Source organism: Symphalangus syndactylus, chromosome 14 (genome assembly GCF_028878055.3).
Source record: "Symphalangus syndactylus isolate Jambi chromosome 14, NHGRI_mSymSyn1-v2.1_pri, whole genome shotgun sequence".
NCBI classification, from domain to species: Eukaryota; Metazoa; Chordata; class Mammalia; order Primates; family Hylobatidae; genus Symphalangus; species Symphalangus syndactylus.
In genome coordinates, this window is record NC_072436.2 from 104,654,431 (window position 1) to 104,676,776 (window position 22,346).

General features: G+C 38.6%; 1 protein-coding gene across 6 annotated transcripts in view; it reads right to left on the reverse strand.

The window, feature by feature from the left end:
- Positions 1-22,346, reverse strand: part of CRIM1 (cysteine rich transmembrane BMP regulator 1) — a 196,626-nt gene that overhangs the window by 143,678 nt on the left and 30,602 nt on the right. For 3 of the 6 annotated variants that reach the window (XM_055240685.2, XM_055240688.1, XM_055240687.1), the window contains exon 2: positions 11,672-11,845. The exons of the other annotated variants lie outside the window; for them this stretch is intronic. In XM_055240685.2, the coding sequence (XP_055096660.1) occupies positions 11,672-11,845 (174 nt within the window). The remainder of the gene's footprint in view (positions 1-11,671; positions 11,846-22,346) is intronic. 6 annotated transcript variants of the gene reach the window in all.

Genomic DNA, 22,346 nt, shown 5'->3' on the forward strand with positions numbered 1-22,346 from the left:
TTTGCCAGCAGCTCAGAAGGCCTCCTGGGCTGGGATTCCAGATCCTTTCTCATGTCAGTAAAAACCTTTGTGGGGGCCAGGGCTTAGCCGGACACAGCTGGGCAAAGCAGCAACTCAGCAGCTCTGTGTTACAGAGCACATGCCAAGCCCTGGGAAAAACTGGGAGGTCACCTACAGCCAAGTCAGAAACCACAAACACACGCAGGAGTGCTCAGGGCTACCCCAGCAGTGAACATGTCACCCTGTTAAGGTCAGTCATTAGATTAACATTTTTTAAGCATCCTGGGTAGGTGGAGTCTTTTAGGCATGGCCCTCAAGAACACCATTTATCTGGCTCAACGTGTCAGGTTGTTTTCGTCCTTGTAATATTAACAATAAGTCTCTTTTAAAAACACATAGTAAGTACATTCTATTTAATCCTGAAATAAAGCCCAGATGTAGCAAAACCTGCTCACCTATAACTTCTGGTGCTCCTTTAACCAACTTGGGATTAGGTATGGGAAGAGGACAGAAAGGTGCTTGAACTAGGCACATCTTTGGACAGAAGAGATGGCTTCAAAGCTCAGAGTTAAGAGTTGAAGCAAATAAAAAGCTGAAAAAAAATCCATGAATGAATGGTATAGAACATTATTATGCTGTTTACAGATGACTGTATAGAAAGTATCACTCTAAATGTCAACTGGAAAATTTATTTTTTATACCAATCCTTTTTGTAAGCTAATGTGTAGGAGTAAAAAGGCTCCTTTACACTCACACTCCTATGGGTAACTGGATATAAAATATTTAATCATGACTTCCTTTTTTTTTTTTTTTTTTTTGACGGGCACAAGAAATCACAACAACCAGAAGGTCACTGTATGACTTCCAACAGTTAAAATGCAGGTATAATTATTCAACCAACAACTGCTCCTCTCCAACTGGTCTCAGGCCAAGTTCCTTGAGTTTCCTGTTTTTATTTCCCAGATAATTTGAAACTGGTTTCTGCCTTTTGGTAACCTTTTTTATTTTCCTGGTACCAGTTATCAAGACATCAAAACAACGATTTAAAACATGTTTCTAAGGACAATTCTCCCCAAAATTTGTATCTGTAACAAAAAATTTTTAAATATTAACTGTCCAATGTAAATAAAAGTATACTACTTACAAAAATATGTAACTTTGTCTACACTTTCTTTCCCAATGACATTGCTATTTAAAATGAAACACATGTACTTACATTTTAAAGTCACTTTACAGATCTGTGTTTACAGATATACATACACACGAATATGTATATGTGTGTGTGCTTATGTATATATGCTCCAAAGAAGAAACGACAAAGAATATTGTCAATTTGTGATTGTCTTTACAAACAGAGTGGGATAAAATTTAAAGTTGCATAATGGTCTTACTGCCTTATAAACAAGTACCTTTGATGGCACTTGGGAAGCTAAAGGAAAAATCAGCTGGGACCTTGATGATAACGAGGTCCCTGACCCACACGGAAGGTGAGGTTAAATGTGTTTTCCTTTGGTCAAGGGAAGGGAATTCCAGATCCTTTGCTCATGTCGGGAAAAACCTTTGTGGGGGCCAGGACTTAGTGTTTCTAAACTTGATAAGCAGTGTTAACTGGATTCCCCTAAAATAAACTTTTTAAACAAATTATATGAGCTAAAGCAACACATTCACAAGCATAATACCACTTTCAGATGTAACTAGCCTAACAAAACTAGAATCTATGATGAGTAAGTTTGATGAAGCAGCTGTGTAACTTAAAATTTAGGAATCTGTACACATGAAAGTCCTGAAGCAAAGAAGGCATGGCCCTTGCAATACAGAATGCTTGGTTTCAGGATAAGTAAGAATCAGTTTGAGAGGTTATCTTTTTTTTTTTTTTTTTTTTTGGTGGGGGGTCAAATATTAGCAGAGTTAAACTAGTAAGACTTATCAAGTTTAGAAACACTAAGTCCTGGCCCCCACAAAGGTTTTTCCTGACATGAGCAAAGGATCTAGAATTCCCTTCCCTCGACCAAAGGAAAACACATTTAACGTCACCTTCCGGGTGGGTCAGGGACCTCGTTATCATCAAGGTCCCAGCTGATTTTTCCTTTAGCTTCCGAAGTGCCATCAAAGGTCATATATTCTACTATCAATGAGTATATTAACAGCAGTCTGGAAAGGCCAAGAGCTTTCCCCAAAATTCTTTCCCTTAAACTTCATAAACCTTACAAAATGTACACAACCCACCCATTTCCATCCTCCCTCCAATGGAACAATTACAGTGGTGATAATTTGTAATGACTGTCTTATTAGTTTAACTCTGCTATATAATACTCTTATAGTAAACAGCAATTACATTTTTGGAGAACATATAACTTAATTTTCAGTATATCTGATCCTGTGAATTAATGATTATTTCTAATACAGTCAACATATTAGGAAACATTTTGAAATAATGGCATTTAATGCCATATAGGAGATCAATATAATTGCCCAAAAAATCCATAGACATAAAGTTTTAGATATATTTGTAAAGTTTAGCAAAGACCAAATGGGTAAACCTATGAAAAGGATCAACTCTATTAAAAGCAAATGATTTTTCCAGCATCCGAGTCCTAGGCTTTGTTTTGTCCCTTACCATGAAGTCCTGTATAATACGAAATATTTCATTTTTAATTTAACATTTACTTGAGAAAAAAATTTTTTAATTGCATAATGAAATCATTACCATGTATTAACATTTGAAGCAAAGCAATGTATAAGATATGCTTTTTTAAAAAAACAATGAAAGTAGTAGTGGAAATCAAAATGAGGTCCAGTGACTACTTGAAGATATGATGTTCTCTGACACCAGCACAACAAATCCATTTCTCTGTGCAGCGAAGTCGATTCACATAAACACTCTATAACTTTTCTACGCAAACTGTGGTGAAAATGGGCAGTAACAGCTTCTCCTTGGGCTTGCTGGAAATGCAGATTTCCCTAGCCCTGGTCTAGTCCTCGTCAAGCAAGCTCTCTGTGTGACCATCAAGCTCTCTCAAGTTTGAGAAACCTAGGAGACACCCTCAGTGCATGATACCCAGGCTTCCCATGGACCTTCAGCTCCGTATGGGACAGCGGGTAGGGGCAGAGCTGGGAGCCTCTGTCTTCCTTGTACTTATTCAGTGGCAGCAGGTTTCTTGCTACAGCTGAAAAGTGTCTCCATGAAGTGGTTCTAGTGGCAGGAACGTTAAGAGGAAATTCTGTTGTACTATTTCAAAGGCGGCATGAATGCTAATACTCCCAGCTCCACCAGATCACATTTACTTGGGTGTTTTCTGTGAGCATTTTCCCCCACGCACATAAAAAATACCCAAAATGCTTTTGAGAAAAAAGTTACATAAATAAAAATATGGTATAATATTTCTTTCTAAATGCTAAAGATTTGTTTACTGACAAACAGTACAGATGACATAAGATTTACAACATTTTACTAGGCCACACACAGCACAGGGTTGTACTACAGCCTCTAGTACAAGGACAAGGTAACAATCGAGAATAAAATTTAGCACGTACACTTTACTTGTGTAAAGAAAAAAAGTGAAATAAGTGAAATGTGAAAAACTAAAAATGGAATAAGAAACTCATGATATTACCATTTCCTTAGGTAGCACCGAAATAGTAAATTTAGAGTACAGGATAATTAAGTTAATGATCTGAGGCAACTGTTATCTAGGCTTTTAAAAACAAAAAGAAAAAAGGCTATAAAAAGAAGTCTTTGTGTAAAAAATTAGTTTCATTTCAGAGAACATAGCCATACAATATAAAATTAAAATAAAAAAACAAAAAAAGCAAGCTCCCATAGTATATTGAAAATGTCTTGCAATTTAGGTCATTTAGAAAGTAGTCCTCAGGTAAAAGCAAACTAAGGTGTAGTGGCACATGGCATGTGCTCAACACATTCTTTTCGAATGAATACATGAATACATGCATGAATGAGTCAACAATTAAAGCAGCTCTAAACTGAAAGCGGCCGCCTCAGAAGGTACTTGTAGAGAATGCTGAGTACCTTCTGGACTGAAAGAGTCTATGACTATAATCCTATTTCTTGAACTCTCTATCCAATTACTTAATCATTTCAGTGCTTCTACTCTGAACTAGCCCTAATCCCAGGTGTGGGTCTGGCCAGCTCTACTACAGTCAAATGCTTTCAAAGGCTTTTTTGAACAAGGGAGTACAAATTAGTCAACCAATCAATTAATAATTAATTAAAATAATGTATTCCATTTTATACATCTCAATATCATGGGCACTAGCAATTGTGTTTTAGACTTTCACTTGGCTAACAGTAGCAGTCCTTGGATTTTCTTTTACTATGCTAACAGAGGAGTCACTTCCTGCACCAGCTTCACTGCACGGGGTCCTTTTATCTCACTCTCAGTGTGTTAACACTGCCAGTCACTTTTTTCCTTCATTATGTACATTACTGTCACATTAATCTTCCTAAAAATGCTCATACTCCTCACATCATTTATGTACTCAAAAGTCATTAGACACCACAGTCTCCCTCGGAGGGTGACTCATAAATTCTTATCTGCATCTCAGATCTCTCTGAGTTCCAGACCTGTAACTCTCATCCTCCCCTTGATTCTCCATAGATACCTCAAACATAAGCAAACAAACAAGAGTATCTACCTCATTCAACCTCCCACAAAGCTGCTCTCCTTGTATTTCACATTCTAATAAACGACATCACAATATATCCTGACTATCATCCTCCCAAAATCTATCCTGACCACCTCCTCTCCAGCATTTATCTTGATAATAGTCCTCCCCAAATCTGGAAGTCTTCCCTTTCTTCATCCCCTAAAGTCAATCAGCCACTGAAGCCCACTGATTTGGCCTCCTTAATATCTTCCTATCTGTACCTCTCTGTCCGTCCTCTCTTTTCTATCCAAGGCTGCTCTTAAACTCTCCTTCCCTTCTGTTGAGCCAATCAACAAATTTCTCAGAGTTGGACTCAATTCCTAGTTCCTCCACAAAACCTTCCTTGATTTATCCATCTTATGAATGCAACACAGCTCTTATTTGTCCACTCAATATAAAACAATGATGTATAGTATCACACGCCAATTTTTGTCTATTTTTTCTCTATATATTTAGAGAAAATAATTCAAAACAGCCAAAAATGATAAACCATTCAACATTCTCCAAACGTTTTCAGCTAAAACAGAGGAGAATTATCTAAAGCCCTAAGTGTCTTCCTCCTCTTGCAAAATGTTCACTGTGCAAGCAGGACTAGGTTCCACATATTCTACACCAATCCAACCCATGTGATGTGTGATGCAGCAATGATGAAAACGCATTTTATGGATAACACAGACACCCCTTCAGCCAGTTTCTGCCTGGTGATAAATCACTGCAAAGTAGGTTATTCTTATTTTTCTATACAAACTCCCAGTGGGGTTATAACTTTTTGTGGAGAGATCTGACTTTTCTCACGGATATCTCTTTGTAATTATACACCACAGAGCATGTATGTATGAATTCTACTTAATGAGTTACTGAATTACATTTAAAAATTGCTTGTGACAAATAGCTCTATGTGGATGTCAAATTTAATTTGCCCAAAACAAAACTCCTGAGTCCTTCCTAAATCTGCTCCTTCCTCTAGTAAAGGGCACTACCATTTGCTTCAACTCCACATCTAAGAGTACTCTTTGATTTCTCTTTCGCTCAACATCCATATCAACAACTCCTGCTAATTCTACTTCCAATGGTATCTCAAATGCACCTATTTCTCTTCATCTCCAGCTCTCAGGTATGAGTCCCCATTATCTCTTACATGAACTACTAAAAGAACCCCTACCAGCCAGCTCTGTTCACACTCTTGCATCTCCCTACCCCAACCAGTCTCTTTTTCCACCATATTCATCTTTTAAAAGACAAATCATGTCAAACCTTTGCTCACAATCCTTTAATGGCTTTCCTGTGTACTCATCACAAAATCCACACACCTCATCATCATCTACAAGAGCTCAGGTGGTCTGGCCCTTACCCCTCCCTCCCTCCATTCTGGTAGCACTGTTTCTTCTTGCTAGTCCTTCAACACGCCAAGCTTGTTCTCTCCTCAGAGCTTTTGCAGTTGCTGTTCCATCCATATGGAATTCTCTCGCCTCAGGTCATCATAAGGCAAACTCCTTTGGGCCTTGAGATTTCAGTTTTAACTGCCCTTCCTTCATAGAATATGTCCCTGATATCCCTGAATAAAGCAATTTTCCAAGTAATTCTCTATCACAGCATACTGGTTATTGTTTCCCAAAGCTTTTATCATACCATATGCTATTTTCTTGTTTATTTATGTATTCATTGCCTGTGTGACCATCAGGCTCTCTCAAGTTTGAGAAACCTAGGAGACACCCTTGGTGCATGACACCCAGGCTCCCCATGGACCTTCAGCCCTGTATAAAAATGTGGGTAGGCACAGAGCTGGGAGCCTCTGTCTTCCCTGACTTAGGGGATGGCAGCAGGTTTCTTGCTACAGCTGAAAGTGTCTCCATGCTAGAGTTCCAGCGGCAGGACTTCAGTCCAAGTCCCCCCTGTGGAGTTAAGCTCCATGAGAGCTGTATCCTCAACAACTACAACAGTGCCACGTACGTATCTGGCATTTCATAAATACTTGCTGGATGAAATAAACAGATGAATGATTTCCAGGGTGTTTTATATTCTTCACCAAATGTGGCGTGGTTTCATATTTCTGATTAATTCTTGAATTATGATCACTGAATTACAATAATTTTTTTAAAAGCCATGTACCCAACTTGGAATTACAGGCAAACTTAAAAGTTCAACTTATTCACTGCATCATGGAAACCTTTGGTATTGACATTACTTACGACCACTGAGCCCAGAGAGACCCCTAGAACACCCCTGTGGCAGCTGCAGAGGCTGGCACTATAGAGGCTGGCACTGCTTTTACTACTGCATCGAACTGATGTGCCCATGGTGCACTTATTTCGCTTTTGTGGTGCTTAGTCTAACATATACCAAATCACTGATGAATAAGTAGTAAGGCACGGAAGTATAAACTTTGTTAAGATCAAGGTGGGATAACTTGTGGGTCATTCCCTTTATCAGACTTCTTCCTTAGAAAATACAGATCACTCTGACAAACTATTCTGCACCAAGCCATGGCTGACTGTTATCCAATATCCTATTTCCTTTATATTTTTAACAAACTGATTTTATGGTGATATGTTCAAGTATGTTAGAAAAGAAAGCAGTGAGTAAAATTGAGGACCAACTCCTTCTAAACAAACATAAGTAATACACAGGAACTTTTTCAATGCCCAGAAATTTCCAGTATTCTCCATAAGTCTATAACATTGAAATGCCCTGCAATGACTTCCACACATTTTTAAAAATGTTATAGCAACATTTCGAATCCATTTTCAGCATCACCACCAAAAACAAAGAAATGGAGACCCATGTTTTCTCATTATGCTCTGCCAAGAATACGATTCTTCTTGCCCTATCCCCACCACTGCACACCCTTAATACTATAAACTACTCAAAGAAGAGTCCCTAAAAGGAGGCTTTAACTGACTATTCACCTTCCTGTAAGAGATTCGAGAGCAAGTCTAAATTCGCCAGGTCATCCATCATCACTGCACTCTTAACCCCTCTTGGCTTTACAAAATCACCCATGCCCTGTACAAGCCTCCCTCCCAAATCCCATTCTGTGCCTTCTAGAGCTTATCAACAAAATCCTTTCTGCCCTCATTCTTCCCTCTGGATGTTCCCTTCACCTTCTTGTGTAAATTGAAACCTAGGTAGTACCTGATTACTCTTTTTCCCTTGAAGTCTTCTCAAATGGGAATGGCTTTATCTCCCACATTCCATAAATCCTGGCAGGGGCATAGGTATCCTCTTTGTTCTCATTGCTACTTTAAGATCATTCTTCCTTTTCCCCTTTAAAAAATAAAACTTTGTCCACTTGAAGCATATGCAATTAGATATCGCCAGCCACACGGAGGTGTGGCATTTACCTGCAGAACTTCTGGCTCCATGTCTCTTCCCTGCTACTATTCCTTGGCATCTTCATCATTGGTAGAGGCACTCCATCCTGACTTGCCTATCTGACCTCCCACCCCCAGTGATGTTGTTCTTCACCCCTCTTCAATCAACTACATCATCCATAGTAATTTCTAACCCTCATTACAACCAATAATAACTTTCTGTTCAAGTATTCATTTCCACTTGCTTCCTTAGCTATCTCACTCCATTAATTCTTCAATCCCACTAGAACCTCCCTTCCACTCTCCATATCACTGACTCCCTGATTTTGTCTCCTCCTCAGTGTAGATTACATGGTCAAATCACTATAAAGCTCTCTTATATAATCCTCAATCCCCATGACTCCCTCTCTCTCTTTCTACCAGAATGGTCAAGAAAATACCCAACCTGCTTCCTCTCTACCTACACTGCACACCTACCTAAGAACTAGAGAAAATCACGCAACTGTGCTGGCCAGCCTCTTTTCAAAGGCATAACCACTAACCTCAAGTAAGCTGTCAGCACCAGTAGGTGACCCTACTACATTTCCCTAGTTAATTCATTTGTCCTCTCCTTTAAAGATGTCTGTTTACATTTTCCTCTTTCTCTTTGATTTTCCACACCCTTTCTTCCATCTCAATGTCAGATGATGACCTTCTTTTATACTTCCCTGAGAAACAAACAGTTTTGTCCTTTTTATTCCTCAAAGTCTTTGCTCCTGCAATTGCCTTTCTTACATTATTGGCTTTTCCTTCTTACTAGATCATTCCGGTCATGATCCAAACATGCTGTAGTATCTCCTATATTTTCTTAAGCTCTTCTTGACCTCTACATTCCCCTAAAACAATTACCCTATTTTCAGTACCATTTTATCACGAGACTCCTCAAAAGTCTTCCTACTTCTATTACTTGCACTATCATTCTATTTCAGGTTAGAAACCCTAGAATCATCTTTGTGTAATTTTCATCCTTCCCTTTCTTGCTAGCAGATACCGTAGGATCTTCCATCAAAATGGTGCATATCCATCTCTTCTTTGCTGTTTTCCTGCTGCCACTCTAGTCCAGTTTCTTGTGGTAACCATCTAAACAGCTGAAAAGCTCTCCAATGAGCCTCTTCACTGCCATTATCTCCCTCTGCTAATCCAATTTGCATTCCACCACAACCAAAGTCTGCCTAATACTGACTTCACCATCTTCTTTCTGATTCTGTCTGTTCATAAACCTACAATGATTTCTGATTGCTCATATTACCCGGCTTAAGCTTGTTGCACAATGTTTACGACATTTCATAATCTGGTCCTATCCTGCCTCGAATCTTTATTTCCTATTGTCCACCAACATAAAACTCTGCTCTTTCAGACCAGTTTCCCAAGTGTATTCCATGCAAGTCATGCAGATTCCCACTTCCACATTCTCTTCTTTCATCCATGTTGGCCTCACTCCTGAAATCTATCATCATCACTATTCTAAATCGTTCAGAGTCTACCCTCCATGATACCTTATCATACAATTCCAAATCATACTTTCTTGGCACTGAGGTCCTATAGCATTCCAAGCCTCTGCCACTATTGGCGACCTATTTATTAAGGATGATTTCATCACTAATTCTTTCATATACAATATATACCTGAATATAAGTACGCTTTTTCCTTCAAAATTCCTTCTCAGAAAAGGGAAATCCCCTAATCCTGACTTCTTACAAGATCTCACATACTGCCTGGTGCTTTATTTTGAATAACAAAGCACTGTTTGTAGAAGATACATTAACCTTAAATGACCTCAACTAATTCCACATTTGGATTACATAGAAGCCATCTGAAATAATAAGTTGGAAAATAACAAGTAAAGAAAATCAATCAGATATGGTAATTATTCCTGTGGGAATGATCTCAAAATTGGAAATGCTGGATCTCACAGCCTTTTTAGAATCACTTTAAAAATCAATAAACTTAATCTCCACATGTTAATCTCCACATTGCAAAGATCATAATAAATACATGCCTAACTAATTACAAATGCAATTGTCCTAATTTTATGTGACGAGATACTGGGTTTTGGGACAAAACTTCCTGTGATAGCATCATCCTTAGATGCAAAATCTGCTGCATCTCAAACAACTTAGGTGGCAGTGAAGAAGGCATGTTTAGGAGCAGGGCATTAAATGACCTGGAAGGGGGCCTGAGTAGAGACAATGACAGCAATGGTGAGGCACTCACCATTTAGGACAGCTTCCTGAAATGTAAGAATAGCAAAAAGTAGTAATTCTAAACTGCTGTATGACTTTATATGAGTAAGTTTAAATGTGTTTGGGTAAATTATTAACTATGTAAATAGACATGTGATCACGTTATCTATATCCCTAAATGTTTACATACTGAAGTTGGCAAAATACTCTTTCGTGGCAGGCAATGGGTGTGGGGAGCAAAGAGCAACCGAACAACAGAAATGAGTTAGGTAAACCAATGGTATTGTTTAAGTCATGATGTGACAGGAAGAATACTTGGTGTGATTAGTACTAGCACTGATACTCATCAAATGTGTGGAAACTCAGTTTCCCAATATTCAAGTTCAAGGACTGGACTAAATGTTCTCTAGGATCCTCTGCAATTTGCAAATGCTATTTCTATTGTTTTCTACTCTATTCTTTTCTAATGATTCAGGAGCAATGGTAAATACAAAGAGAAATGTTATTTTGTAAGCTATTGCAAATTTCTTCTTCCTTACCATTTAACTCGGAAACTAAGTACATTTCCAAAACTTCAGTCCTGCTTTACTGCCCTTGTAAGCTTGATTTCTGGACTTTAAGAATCCTTGGTATTATATGACCAACCATTCCATCTTACAGTGACATCATTTTTGAGATAAGAGGTATATTTAAGAATGTCTCTTTCAGTATTTTTTTTCCCTCAAGAAGAAACTGGGGCTACGAGAGTTTAATGCTGGTTAGCGGCAGAGCTGAGACCCAAACCCAGGCTTTACCCCTTTTGAATTTTTGCTATGAGCCATGGCACCAAGCTCTGGGTTACTGTGGTCATGAGTCACAGGTTCAATTCTTGAAGTTTTTTCTCTGTTGTATGTATGAATGTACAAAAGTTATGGGCCATATCAGTATAATTTTCTTGTTACTTGAATGCAATTTCTGACTTCTCTCCAGAGGTGAAGAGCCTAATGATCCCTCCACGCCCTATGTGATTCCTGCCCTCCAGCAAAACCAACCTAAGCCTTCAATCATCACTGCATAATTCTCCCATTTTTGCTAAAGAGATAACTCTTTCACGCCAGATGAACCACATTTCTAATTAGCAGACTCTCCTCATGGAGCACCATCCTACGGTAAATCAAACAGAATGGACCTGGTGACAACAGATGCTGATCTCAAACACACCGCTTGTGAAATCATCCATTATGCAGAGGTGGCCTAGGAGGGCTGGCACAGAAGGCCCTGTTCACACCACCACAGCACCGCCATTCCATAGCGTCTCGGAAACACACACATCACATCAGCACCTGGTAAACTTTATGCATCTTAGTTGGGATTATACAAACTACCCCTCTCTGTCAACTCGTCTTTGCCTTTTCTAGCTCAAATACTATTACTACTCAGAGTTACATAATGCTAAGGCTTACGACTGGATGGTTAACAAAAATTAATGCTTACCTTCAATTCTCTTTAAAGCTGAAAGGCACATATCCTGACTTGGAAACTCAAAGGGATTGCTGCAGGTTCGAATGGTGTTACATTCACATTTCCCATTGATTATATTGCAGCCAGCAATAAGGTTTTCATTGCATGGTTTAAAACCAAGCAGTTGGTCATCAGTCCAGTTCTCATCTGTAAAACAATTAACAACCAGATAATGTGTGTTTGCAGCTTCATTCAAAGGCCTGAGGGCAAAAATGCACTGGGATGTCAAGATTAACATTCAATTTTGACAAATCAGTTTGTGAAAGGCAGTCTGGCTGAAACTTTACAAATGAATGAAACCCAATCTCTTCATAATAACTGAGAAAACTGAAATAATAGCCATCCATGTAGGCATTAAATAGTTATATGCACAAAGGTTTGAAATAAAACACTACTTCTCTTATGTGTTATTACAACAATTGAGATGCCTTTAAAAATGTTTAACATCAAATAAAGATTCCTGGGTTTTTTCATGTTCAATACAATCGCAAGAGTCACATTTGTCAATCTACAAAATTATTTTTTAAAAAGCTCTTTTTTGGCCAGGCACAGTGGCTCATGCCTGTAATACCAACACTTTCAGAGACCAAGGCAGGGGGATTACTTGAGCCCATGAGTTCATGACCAGCCTGGGCAACACAGTGAGACCCAGTCTCTACAAAAACAAAAACAAAAAAATTAGCTGGAAATGGTGGTGTGTGCCTGTGGTACCAGCACTCAGGAGTTTGAGGTCGGAGGATCACTTGAGCCCAGGAGGTTGATCATGCCACTGCATTCTGGCCTGGGAAACAGGGTGAGACTCTCTTTAAAAAGCTAATTTTTTACTCTATTGATAGAGACCAACTTTAGGTTTAAAACAGCTCTTCAACTTACTACATTAAGGCAGCTAATAATCAACATCAAAAATCAGACACCACCAAAAGAGTTACAATGGAGGGGATCCCCTCTAATGCGTTTGGGGAGACTGATGGTATCCATCACTGCCAACCCAAAGCCAGAAACAACAACAAAACTAAAGGGCTGCAGCTTAGTGACAGGCTGAGGTAACTGAATACTAAGGCTGAGACCAAATCAGGTTCTGATCATGGAATGGAGCAGACCACAATAAATAAAGTAGATTTTAAAAACAGCTATCAAGGGACTCAGCTCCAAAAAATGCAACGAATATGACAGAATCATATGCAGGCTCAATTCTTAATAATATTCCTCATAGGAAATTAGATTATTTCTCTCTATGAATCCTTGGGCCATTATATGGGTTTTTTCCACACTTAACATTATCTTTAACAGATACTTCACCCGCCTGAAATGGGAACTGACTGTTATACAGTAAACATGTTTCTGATAAGCATATGTGAAGAGAATTTTTTAAAGTACTTGAATTTAAGAAACGTTAAACCTCTTGCTCAAACTAAGGCAGGCATAAATGCCATCTTAAAAATCTGTTTTTGGCTGGGAGTGGTGGCTCATGCCTGTAATCCCAGCATTTTGGGAGGCCGAGGCGGGCAGATCACCTGGCCATCAGCCTGGCCAACATGGTGAAACCCCATCTCCATTAAAAATACAAAAATTAGCTGGACGTGGTGGCACGTGCCTGTGGTCCCAGTTACTCAGGAGGCTGAAGGGGGATAATTGTTTGAAACAGAGAAGCAGAGGTTGTAGTGAGCCAAGATCGCGCCACTGCACTCCAGCCTGGGCAACAAAGCGAAACTCTGTCTCAAAAAAAAAAAAAAAAAAAAAAAAAAAAAAAAAAAAAAAAAAAGACAGTACAAACAAATGGCTCTTATTTTTATAGGGTTAGCTTTTATTGCTGGCATCATTACTCAGTGCATAAGTGAAGCAAAAGTCTGCTCTTCCTGACTGAAATAAATAATTTTCTCATCAAGCGGTCTTTACAAGAATGTCATCTACTACATAAAGAGCTTCAGGGCGGTCCTTTGAAAAGGGAGAATAGAAAATCTCTTGTGTTTTGATTTCGGGAGATCAGGCTAACTTATTTGATCAAAGCCTCAGCTTTTAGTAAAATGATTATCTTTTGGATTTGAAGTTTATACCGACACACAATTTGTGTTTTATTTAAAATCTGTTCTCCTATTTAGCCTATATTTGGTTCTGAGAAACAACATATATATATATATATGGTAACATATGTACATATATATACACAACATATATATATACAACATATATATACATATATATACAACATATATATAGAGAGAGACAGAGAGAGAGAGGGAGAGAGAGAAGCAATACACACACACACACACACACACACACACACACACACCATAGACAAAGGGACATTCCTATCTTCAAGACAACAATGAAATTAGTAAAGTACTCTGAAAGGAAAATCAGAAAAAGAAGAAAAAGAACACCATATTGAAAAAATTCAACATAGAAAAGGTGATATTGTCTTCAGTTATAACAAAATGTGCATCCAAGTGATTTCTTATCTCTGTTTAACTGTTAACATGCCAGTAGTACTAGCATTTTACTACCGTTCAGTCAGATTTGCCATGAAGGAATTTTTGTGACTACATACGCAAATTTATAACTGAAAGGCAGTTTAGCCCTAGGAATTAAAAAAAACTTGTAAGAAATTCAAGTAACATTTGAACTACTGAAAAACCATGTATATTTGTCCTCCTTTCCTTCATAGTTTTAAGAGGAAATCTTTATTACTGTTCTTATAAATACGTGCAGTTATTGAGTTGATTCTACTGCAGAATTTTTTCCACAGTAAACATCCCTTCCCACCATTCTAATTGGAACTCCCTGAAGACACCACTCTCCTGAACTACCACAATGTCTTCTAACCTGGCTCCCTGCCACTATTCTCTTGTCTCTCCACCTCATTCCCCACAATGTCCCCAGATCTATCTTCCTCAAAAAACAAACCTGCATAGTAATTCTCTCTTGGCAATAAGAAAATGTCCCAGCTTCTTACTGCTGAATATCAGCTTCTTCGTGGCATGGCTTGTAGCTACTTCTGCAGACTCGTCTTTCACCAGTCCCTCTCACATCCTAATGCTCTAGGCACACTGAGGCTCTTACCAGACACCCACAGGAACTGCTCCCATGCTTTACTCGGGAGTGTCGTCTACCTGGAATACCTCCTTCCCTTCTTCCTCTGATATCTCCTGCTCATCCTTCAAAACCTAGCTCAGATGTTACCTCTTTTGAGAAGCCTTCTCTACCTGCCCCAGGAGAATAGGGGGCTCCATCCTCCGTGCTCCCACAAACATCTGCACAGACCTGTTGTCCCCTACCATAGTGGTTTTATGTAAGCCATAATTCCCCAGTAGACAAAGAAGCCTCACATATGTATATCTACACATACGTATATATATGTATTAAACATATATGTGTATACACACACACACACACATATATGTCACTGGTATGGTCAATGCAGTTGTGTCTGTAACAAAAAAGTGCCTAATTAAAAAACATCACAAGGAAAACTATGTTTCAAGAATAATATAAAGAATATGTTTAAACAATACAAATCCTATTTTAAAAGCTTATCATTACAGCACTGTACAAGGCACACATTTCAAAGAAATGCTTGGAATACTGGGCACATTTCTCACTAGGCATCATCTATCATTACTCTCTTCCCCCTGTTCAGCTCTAAGACTTCAACCTCTTATCACCTGGCTGGCATCAATAGTCCTTCCAAGCAACCCATCTCACAGCCAATTGGTTTTCACTGCCAGATGCTTTTCTCTGCCTCCCCACAGGAAGACCATTTCCCCCAAATCTGGAATCACAACTAAAAGGCCTTTGATGAGGCCACTGGCCCCTTGCTGTTTTCTGCTGCTTTCTCAGCAGAAGTTTCCTGGCAGCAGCAGCAGACTCACCTGAAGATGCTCAGGTGAGGACTACACCTGAAGATGCTCAGGTGAAGGTGACCATCCCCCTCAGAAACATTGCTGCCACTATGTCCAGCCAGGAAGCATCTCTGACTCTAAAGCTAACAACATCGTAGACACTTTTATTTTCTTTTTTTGAGAGTAAACTCTTTCAATTCTCTGCCCACTCCTAATCAATACTTTTGTTTTTCTTCTTGGGAAATGGTTTCCCTAGCAACCACTGCTTCATAGGATCAAGTACAACATGCTACTGAGACAAATGCTTTTCTGGTATTCAATTACAGAACATTATATTTTAAAATAATTTAACAAAATCAACAAGGACTGAAAGCAAAAATGTAATGAGGTTTGATTATAGAAATCAAATCTGAGCCCAAGAGTTCTGCTAACAGCAGTTGGCAAATTATGTTTTAAAATCTCTCTTTTCCTAAGTAAATCCACATACACAGCACAAGAATCAAGGTTCTGATTCTCTAACAGTTCCTGGTTTCTCCTTGGACTGGTCAGGAAAAAAAAAAGTTAAAAACAGAGGTACTGGTCTTTAACTATATGAAGTAGGTTTTTTCCTGGTACCCTAATGTGACAAGATGTAGTCTCCTAGCCTAAAAGGTGAAGACAACCGAGGTACCTCTGCAAACGTATTTTTAAGTTTATAATTTCTGCAAGATGCCAAATTAGGATATTACATAAGTTACTTTCTCTAAGTATAAAATAGAGAAACCTAATTTCATAAATACATTCAAATTCATATATTTTCAAATATGTCCAATATTGAGTACTACTAAGTGCCAGGTATATTAAACTGCTAAACCAACACTTCCACTTGGATGTTCAGAAGACATCTTGAAATATAACGCTTTTTCTCATGACAAGCTCTGTACTTCAGTAAGCAGCAGAACTACTTTATGTGTATTTCCCATTTAATCCCACAGAACATTAATAAGATGTGTAATTGAGGGCTGAAATGTAATGAACTTAATAATTTGTATTGCTTCAATCAAGGACATTCAAGGAAACTAATTTTTATTTTATTATTTTAATTATTTACCATTTTGCTTTACTGAAAGTACACGGTGAATACAATAACTTACTAGCACAATTTAGTGCCACAACCTCTATTCATACTAAATTATCAGGAGTTTTATGTACCATTTTTTTTTTTGCACCATTAGTGCAAAGCGGAAAAAAAAAAGCACATAAAATGTTAATATGATTATGGAAATAGTTTTGACCTGATTTACCACCCAAAAAGGGCTTGGGGCTTCTAAGCAGTCTGTAGCCCACACTTTGAGAACTGCTATTCTAAAGAGCATGTTCTGCAGGTACACCTAGGCCAAGGAATAACAACGAATGCTGGGTACCTCTTCTAACAGTTACCATGGAACGATAAAAATGAATGTTTCTTTAATGTGATTTAGCTAATATGTAACTGGTAAATAGGAAAATGGTGTCAGTATAATACAGCTGTTCTGCTGGTTCTCATGTGATTTTTCCCAGCACATTAATGTTCTAAAAAAATCAAAAGCGGGCCGGACGCAGTGGCTCACGCTTGTAATCCCAGCACTTTGGGAAGCCAAGACAGGTGGATCACGAGGTCAGGAGATCAAGACCATCCTGGCTAACATGGTGAAACCCCGTCTCCACTAAAAATACGAAAAAAAAAATTAGCCGGCGCGGTGGCAGACGCCTGTAGTCCCAGCTACTCAGGAGGCTGAGGCAGGAGAATGTTGTGAACCCAGAGATGGAGCTTGCAGTGAGCCCAGATCGCGTCACTGCACTCCAGCCTGGGTGACACAGCAAGACTCCAACTCAAAAAAAAAAAAAAAAAAAAAAAAAAAAATCAAAAGTGGGCCAGGCGCAGTGGCTCACATCTGTAATCCCAGCACTTTGAGAGACTAAGAAAGGCAGATGACTTCGCCCCAGGAGTTCAAGACCAGCCTGGGCAACATAACAAAACCCTGTCTCTACAAAAAACACAAAAATTAGCCGGGTGTGGTGGCGCGTGCCTATAATCCCAGCTACTTGGAAGGCTGAGGCATGAGAATTCCTTGAACCTGGGAGGTGGAGGGTGCAGTGGGCCAAAATCACACCACTGCACTCAAGCCTGGGAGACAGAGCAAGACTCTGCCAAAAAAATAAATAAATAAAAATAAATATGAGGAGCAAGTTTTCTCACAGTTAAAAGTCTTACCAGTATATGGAAGACCTGAAGAAAAGGCTGAAAATTTTGCTTAAATTCCTTTCTTTAGTGCAAGAAATGACTGCTCTCGTGGTTAAAATGTCCTCTATATTAAACTATCCGGGGAAACTGCAAGCAGAAATGAGAAGGCTGGAGACACTTGCCCCTGTATTAAAAACAAAACAAACAAACAAAAAAACCCCACAAAAACAATGATGAAGAAACTACTGAATGTTATGTTTAATTCTGATAACACCGTTCTACATGCAAACTAAACATCTTCAACACCCCGTGCCCTGAAAGGAGGCAGAATGAGCTTCGGAGTGTGGAGGGCTGCAAAGGATGGGCTACCAGAGATCCAGGTGCAAATAAACGCCAGGGGCAGCTTACCTGGGCCAGTATTTTTATTTGAGTTCTTATTGTTTGCATTTATCCTCTACGCACACAGTTGCATAGGTCTTGAGTGACCTTCCCCAACCCTATTTTTTCCCAACAGCTCTCGTATTTTTAGCGTAATGAATGATTTTGCAGAATATGAGGGTTTTTTTATTTGCTTTACAAGAGTGAACGACATATGTTGCCCAGGCAGAAAACCCCTGTACTTCCAATAGCTACATTCAGTCTTGTCCTGGACTTAGTCTTTCTCCTCTAAGAATATCTTTCAATATTCTCGGTGATGCCTGAAATTCTTTCCTTCGACATTTGACATGAAAGATTTTCAATGCAAAGGCTAGTTGGAGAGAAGTTTCCATCCTGAGGGCAGGAAAGTGGGCACTGAGAAGGACATGAAGGATGAGGCCTCTTACAAGGTGTGTGGAGGCATAACCAACACCAGATCTGGGAAGCAGCAGCTCCAGAGGATACAGCCCCCTGTGCTAAGGAGCTACAGTAACCAGCTGTGGCAACACTAGCCTGAGTGGTCCTGGATTCAACCTCTATGCCCTTCAACATATCTTTCCATCTGCTTGCTGGTGTCTGAAATCCCACTAACACGGAACAAAACATTTCAGGTATGAGTGCACTTACTGGACAAAGTACTGTGTGTTCCTATGAAATTTCTGCCAGCCTGAAGGTGGAAGGCATTTGTATACTCAGATTCTTACCTTTTCCACCTTGTATCTGTTTAGGTTAATAGAGTTTACTCCAAACCAAGAGATGGCTGTGCCCCATTATATGGCAATCCACTTACCAGAAATATGCTTTAGCAGATATTAAAAAGCAAGAAACGAATTCACAGTACACACTCAGAAGCTCACAGTAATGGAATTCTGTTGGCAGAAGAGAAGCTTCTGGGAATATATATCAAATTAATTCTCCAGCTGTTCACATATCCCTGTGGCTACAGGAAGATGCAAATAGCTAATACTGGCATCTCTTTTCATGCCAGCCTAGAAACTCCAGTGTAATGTAAAATTGCTGCTCTTAACTCCCCCAGCTCCTGGCTGGCTGTTATCAGGCATTCAGTTCTGCTCGAGGAGGAATCTAATACAGTCTGCTTTCATTCTCTCTGCTTCAAGCTTAAGGACTATGTTCCCAAAGCTGATGCTTCCTTCTCTTTCTCTTCCTTGTGCCGTAATCAGTGCAAAGCAGGAAGGGCAAATTTATGGTTATCAGTAGAAATGATTCATCTTACAAAAATGTATTTTACAGACATTTCTACAAAGTGAAACAATTTTAAGCATACGTAACTATAAACCAGAGTGGACAAAGCCTGAATCTTTCAAACAATGGAATACTAAAGTGTGAACACAAATATTTGTTGAAGACTAACTCTTAAACTGATGCAAATGTCTAAACGTATAACAAACAAGAAGAACACTGATTTGTATTATGTCCAAGTGAGGAAATCACTGAAAAACAAGCAGTACTGATCCAATATAATAAATCAACTTACAGCAAAATATTTGTTAATAAGCATATGTCCCATTGCTGTACTTTTCATCATACATCTCAGCAATACAACAGAGAAGTACCAGTTTCCTGTTTCACGAAACAAGAAATGATAAGGACAGGAGAAATTGGGGCTACAGGACACAACTCTCCTACTTCACAGTTCTGCCTAACCTAGGAGCCATCTTAAACTGTATACGAAGAAACAGCCCAGAGGGGGATGGTGTAATGGAGAGGGTCTTGGCCCAGGAGACCACAACTTTAGCTCTGTCACTCATTCACAACAGGACCCTGAACAAGGCATTTAGCTCTCTAAGCTCCAATTTTTTAATTACAAAAAGAACATGGAATGGATAATTCATGAGGCCCCTTTAGACTTTATTCTCATGTTTGATTCTAGCATCTTTATTGAAATTGTACAATGCTAACAATTTACTGGGAACAGTGCCAGAGAATCACATGCCTATGGCAGTCATAATTTAAATTTAAAATAATGTTCCATTATCAGACCAATTTGACTTCGTTTTGAAAACAAAGTCACTATGCAGAGTAAGGCAAGTCAAAGGTCTTTTAATGTAATAAATACCACTTTCCAGGACCTTTCCAGCATCTCCATTCTTAGAGGATTCACTAGCTGAGGTCTCAGTAAATCTCCTCATTGAATAAAACAGGATTGGCTATGAACTGACAATTGTTGAAGCACTCTGTCATTACACAACTGTCTCTACTTCTGTATATATTTGGAAGTTTCTATAATAAAAAGATTTTTTAATGTGAGGGGTTTATAGGGAACTTACCAAATACTTAAAAATGGAAGCACCACATGTCAACAGTGATGGGGACACAGTTAAGACAGTGTTTAAAGGGAAATTTCACAGGGCATAAGACAGGCTAAAACAAAAAAAAAAGAATGAACTAAGCATCCAATTTGAAAAAAGAGCAACAGAGTAAGTCCAAAGAATCAAGGAGGATGGAAATAATACATCTATGGAGAAAGTAAAAGCAACAAAAACAGTTAACATAATTAAAAAACTGGTTCTTGAGAAAGATTACTAAGACATCTTATAAATGGCTTTTGATGAGTAGTCTCACACAGCATGTTAACTCATCCAGATACTCTGATGTCTCTTTTTTCAATCACTTTCTCTTTTGAGGTTTTACCAGAAGTTACTCAAAGTTAGACACTGAATGGCTCCATTTCCGAAATTTTTTAAATAACCAAGGTATTTAATGCCAATTTACATGTTTTCCTAGCTGCACTTTGTGGCACAGAACTTAACTCTCTTATATTCCCTCTGCTTTGAGAGTAAAATCCAATAGTTTCCAAGGAAAATCTCAGGTCTTCTCCCCTGGTCCATGTTTGTGCTGTGCTAGATCAGCCTTCTATCCAGACACATGCCATGATTAAGCAACGCAGCTGTCTCTGAACTTGAATGTCCAGTAAAAAATGTAACTGCATGTTTATCCAGCTTCAAAGGATATCAATTTTCAGTTATCAAACATACTCTTACTTAAAAATTAATAAATCTTGGTTGAGGAAAAAAGTATTTTGGAGAAATGTCTAATTATTTCCTATTTGATCTCTTCATCAGGAGACTCTAAAAAGACATTCTTGGATTAAGCCAGGTCATTAGCTGTCTCTTACATACCTGGTTCAGAGTGTTTTATCCTCCTACAGAGGTGTTTTAATGTAAATAACACCCAGCAAGGAGTGTTAAGAGAACAGCCCAACCAAACTTCTTAAGGATATGGAGTTGCAAAGCAATGGTCTACAAAATGAAGTCCAACATGCAGTCATTTGAGTCTCCGGCATGGAACAACGCAAAGCCAGTTTAGACTTGATCCCAACAAACTTCTTCAACTTCATCTCTGCCATGCCTTCTTCTTCCTCCAGTAAGACTTAGTGACTATGAATTGCCTGAATGTCCCATGTTGTTTCATGACATTCATGGCTGTTCTCTTGGCCTAGAAAGCTACTTCTCTTCATCTGCACTGGAAACTCCTCCTCAGTGGTTAATACTTTCTTTAGGTTTCCCCACTTTATAGGGACTGAATTAAGTACTATTTCCAATGTAGGACTTCTACTGCATATCTATTAAAATTACTTCACTTATAGCAGCACAATGAAATTGTTCATCTAATCTCCTTTACCAGAAGTGGGTTCTTTGAAACGAAGGATCTACTTTTTACTCTTCATCACTGAACTATCATAGAGCTTAGCAAATAGTAGCTTAGCAAAATAAATACCTGCAGAAGGAATAAATAGGGATAGAGAGAACGAGCACATGAATTTAATCAAAGCAATATGAATCTTTGAGCAGCAAACTTTTTCTGGAAAGTAAGTTTGTTGGTAGAGGAAGAAAGTCAATTATTTAGAAATAACAGAGAAACATCTTTGAATCTCAGTCTTCCTACTTGTGAAATATTAATATTAACTCAAGTTTTCTTTTAACCTCAATATTATATCAAGCAACACTTCCATAAATCAATATTTATGACATGTAGAAAGAGTGAATGAATATAATATGCCTCAACCATGTTAGATAAATAAATAATAACTTAAATAATAAACTTTTAATCTCCCTTTCTGCCACTTCTGTATATTATGACAATAATTAGCTAATGTGACACACATTAATGCTTCTTGCCAGAATGTGACTTGAGAATATGAATAATGCACAGTACCATTTTATAAATA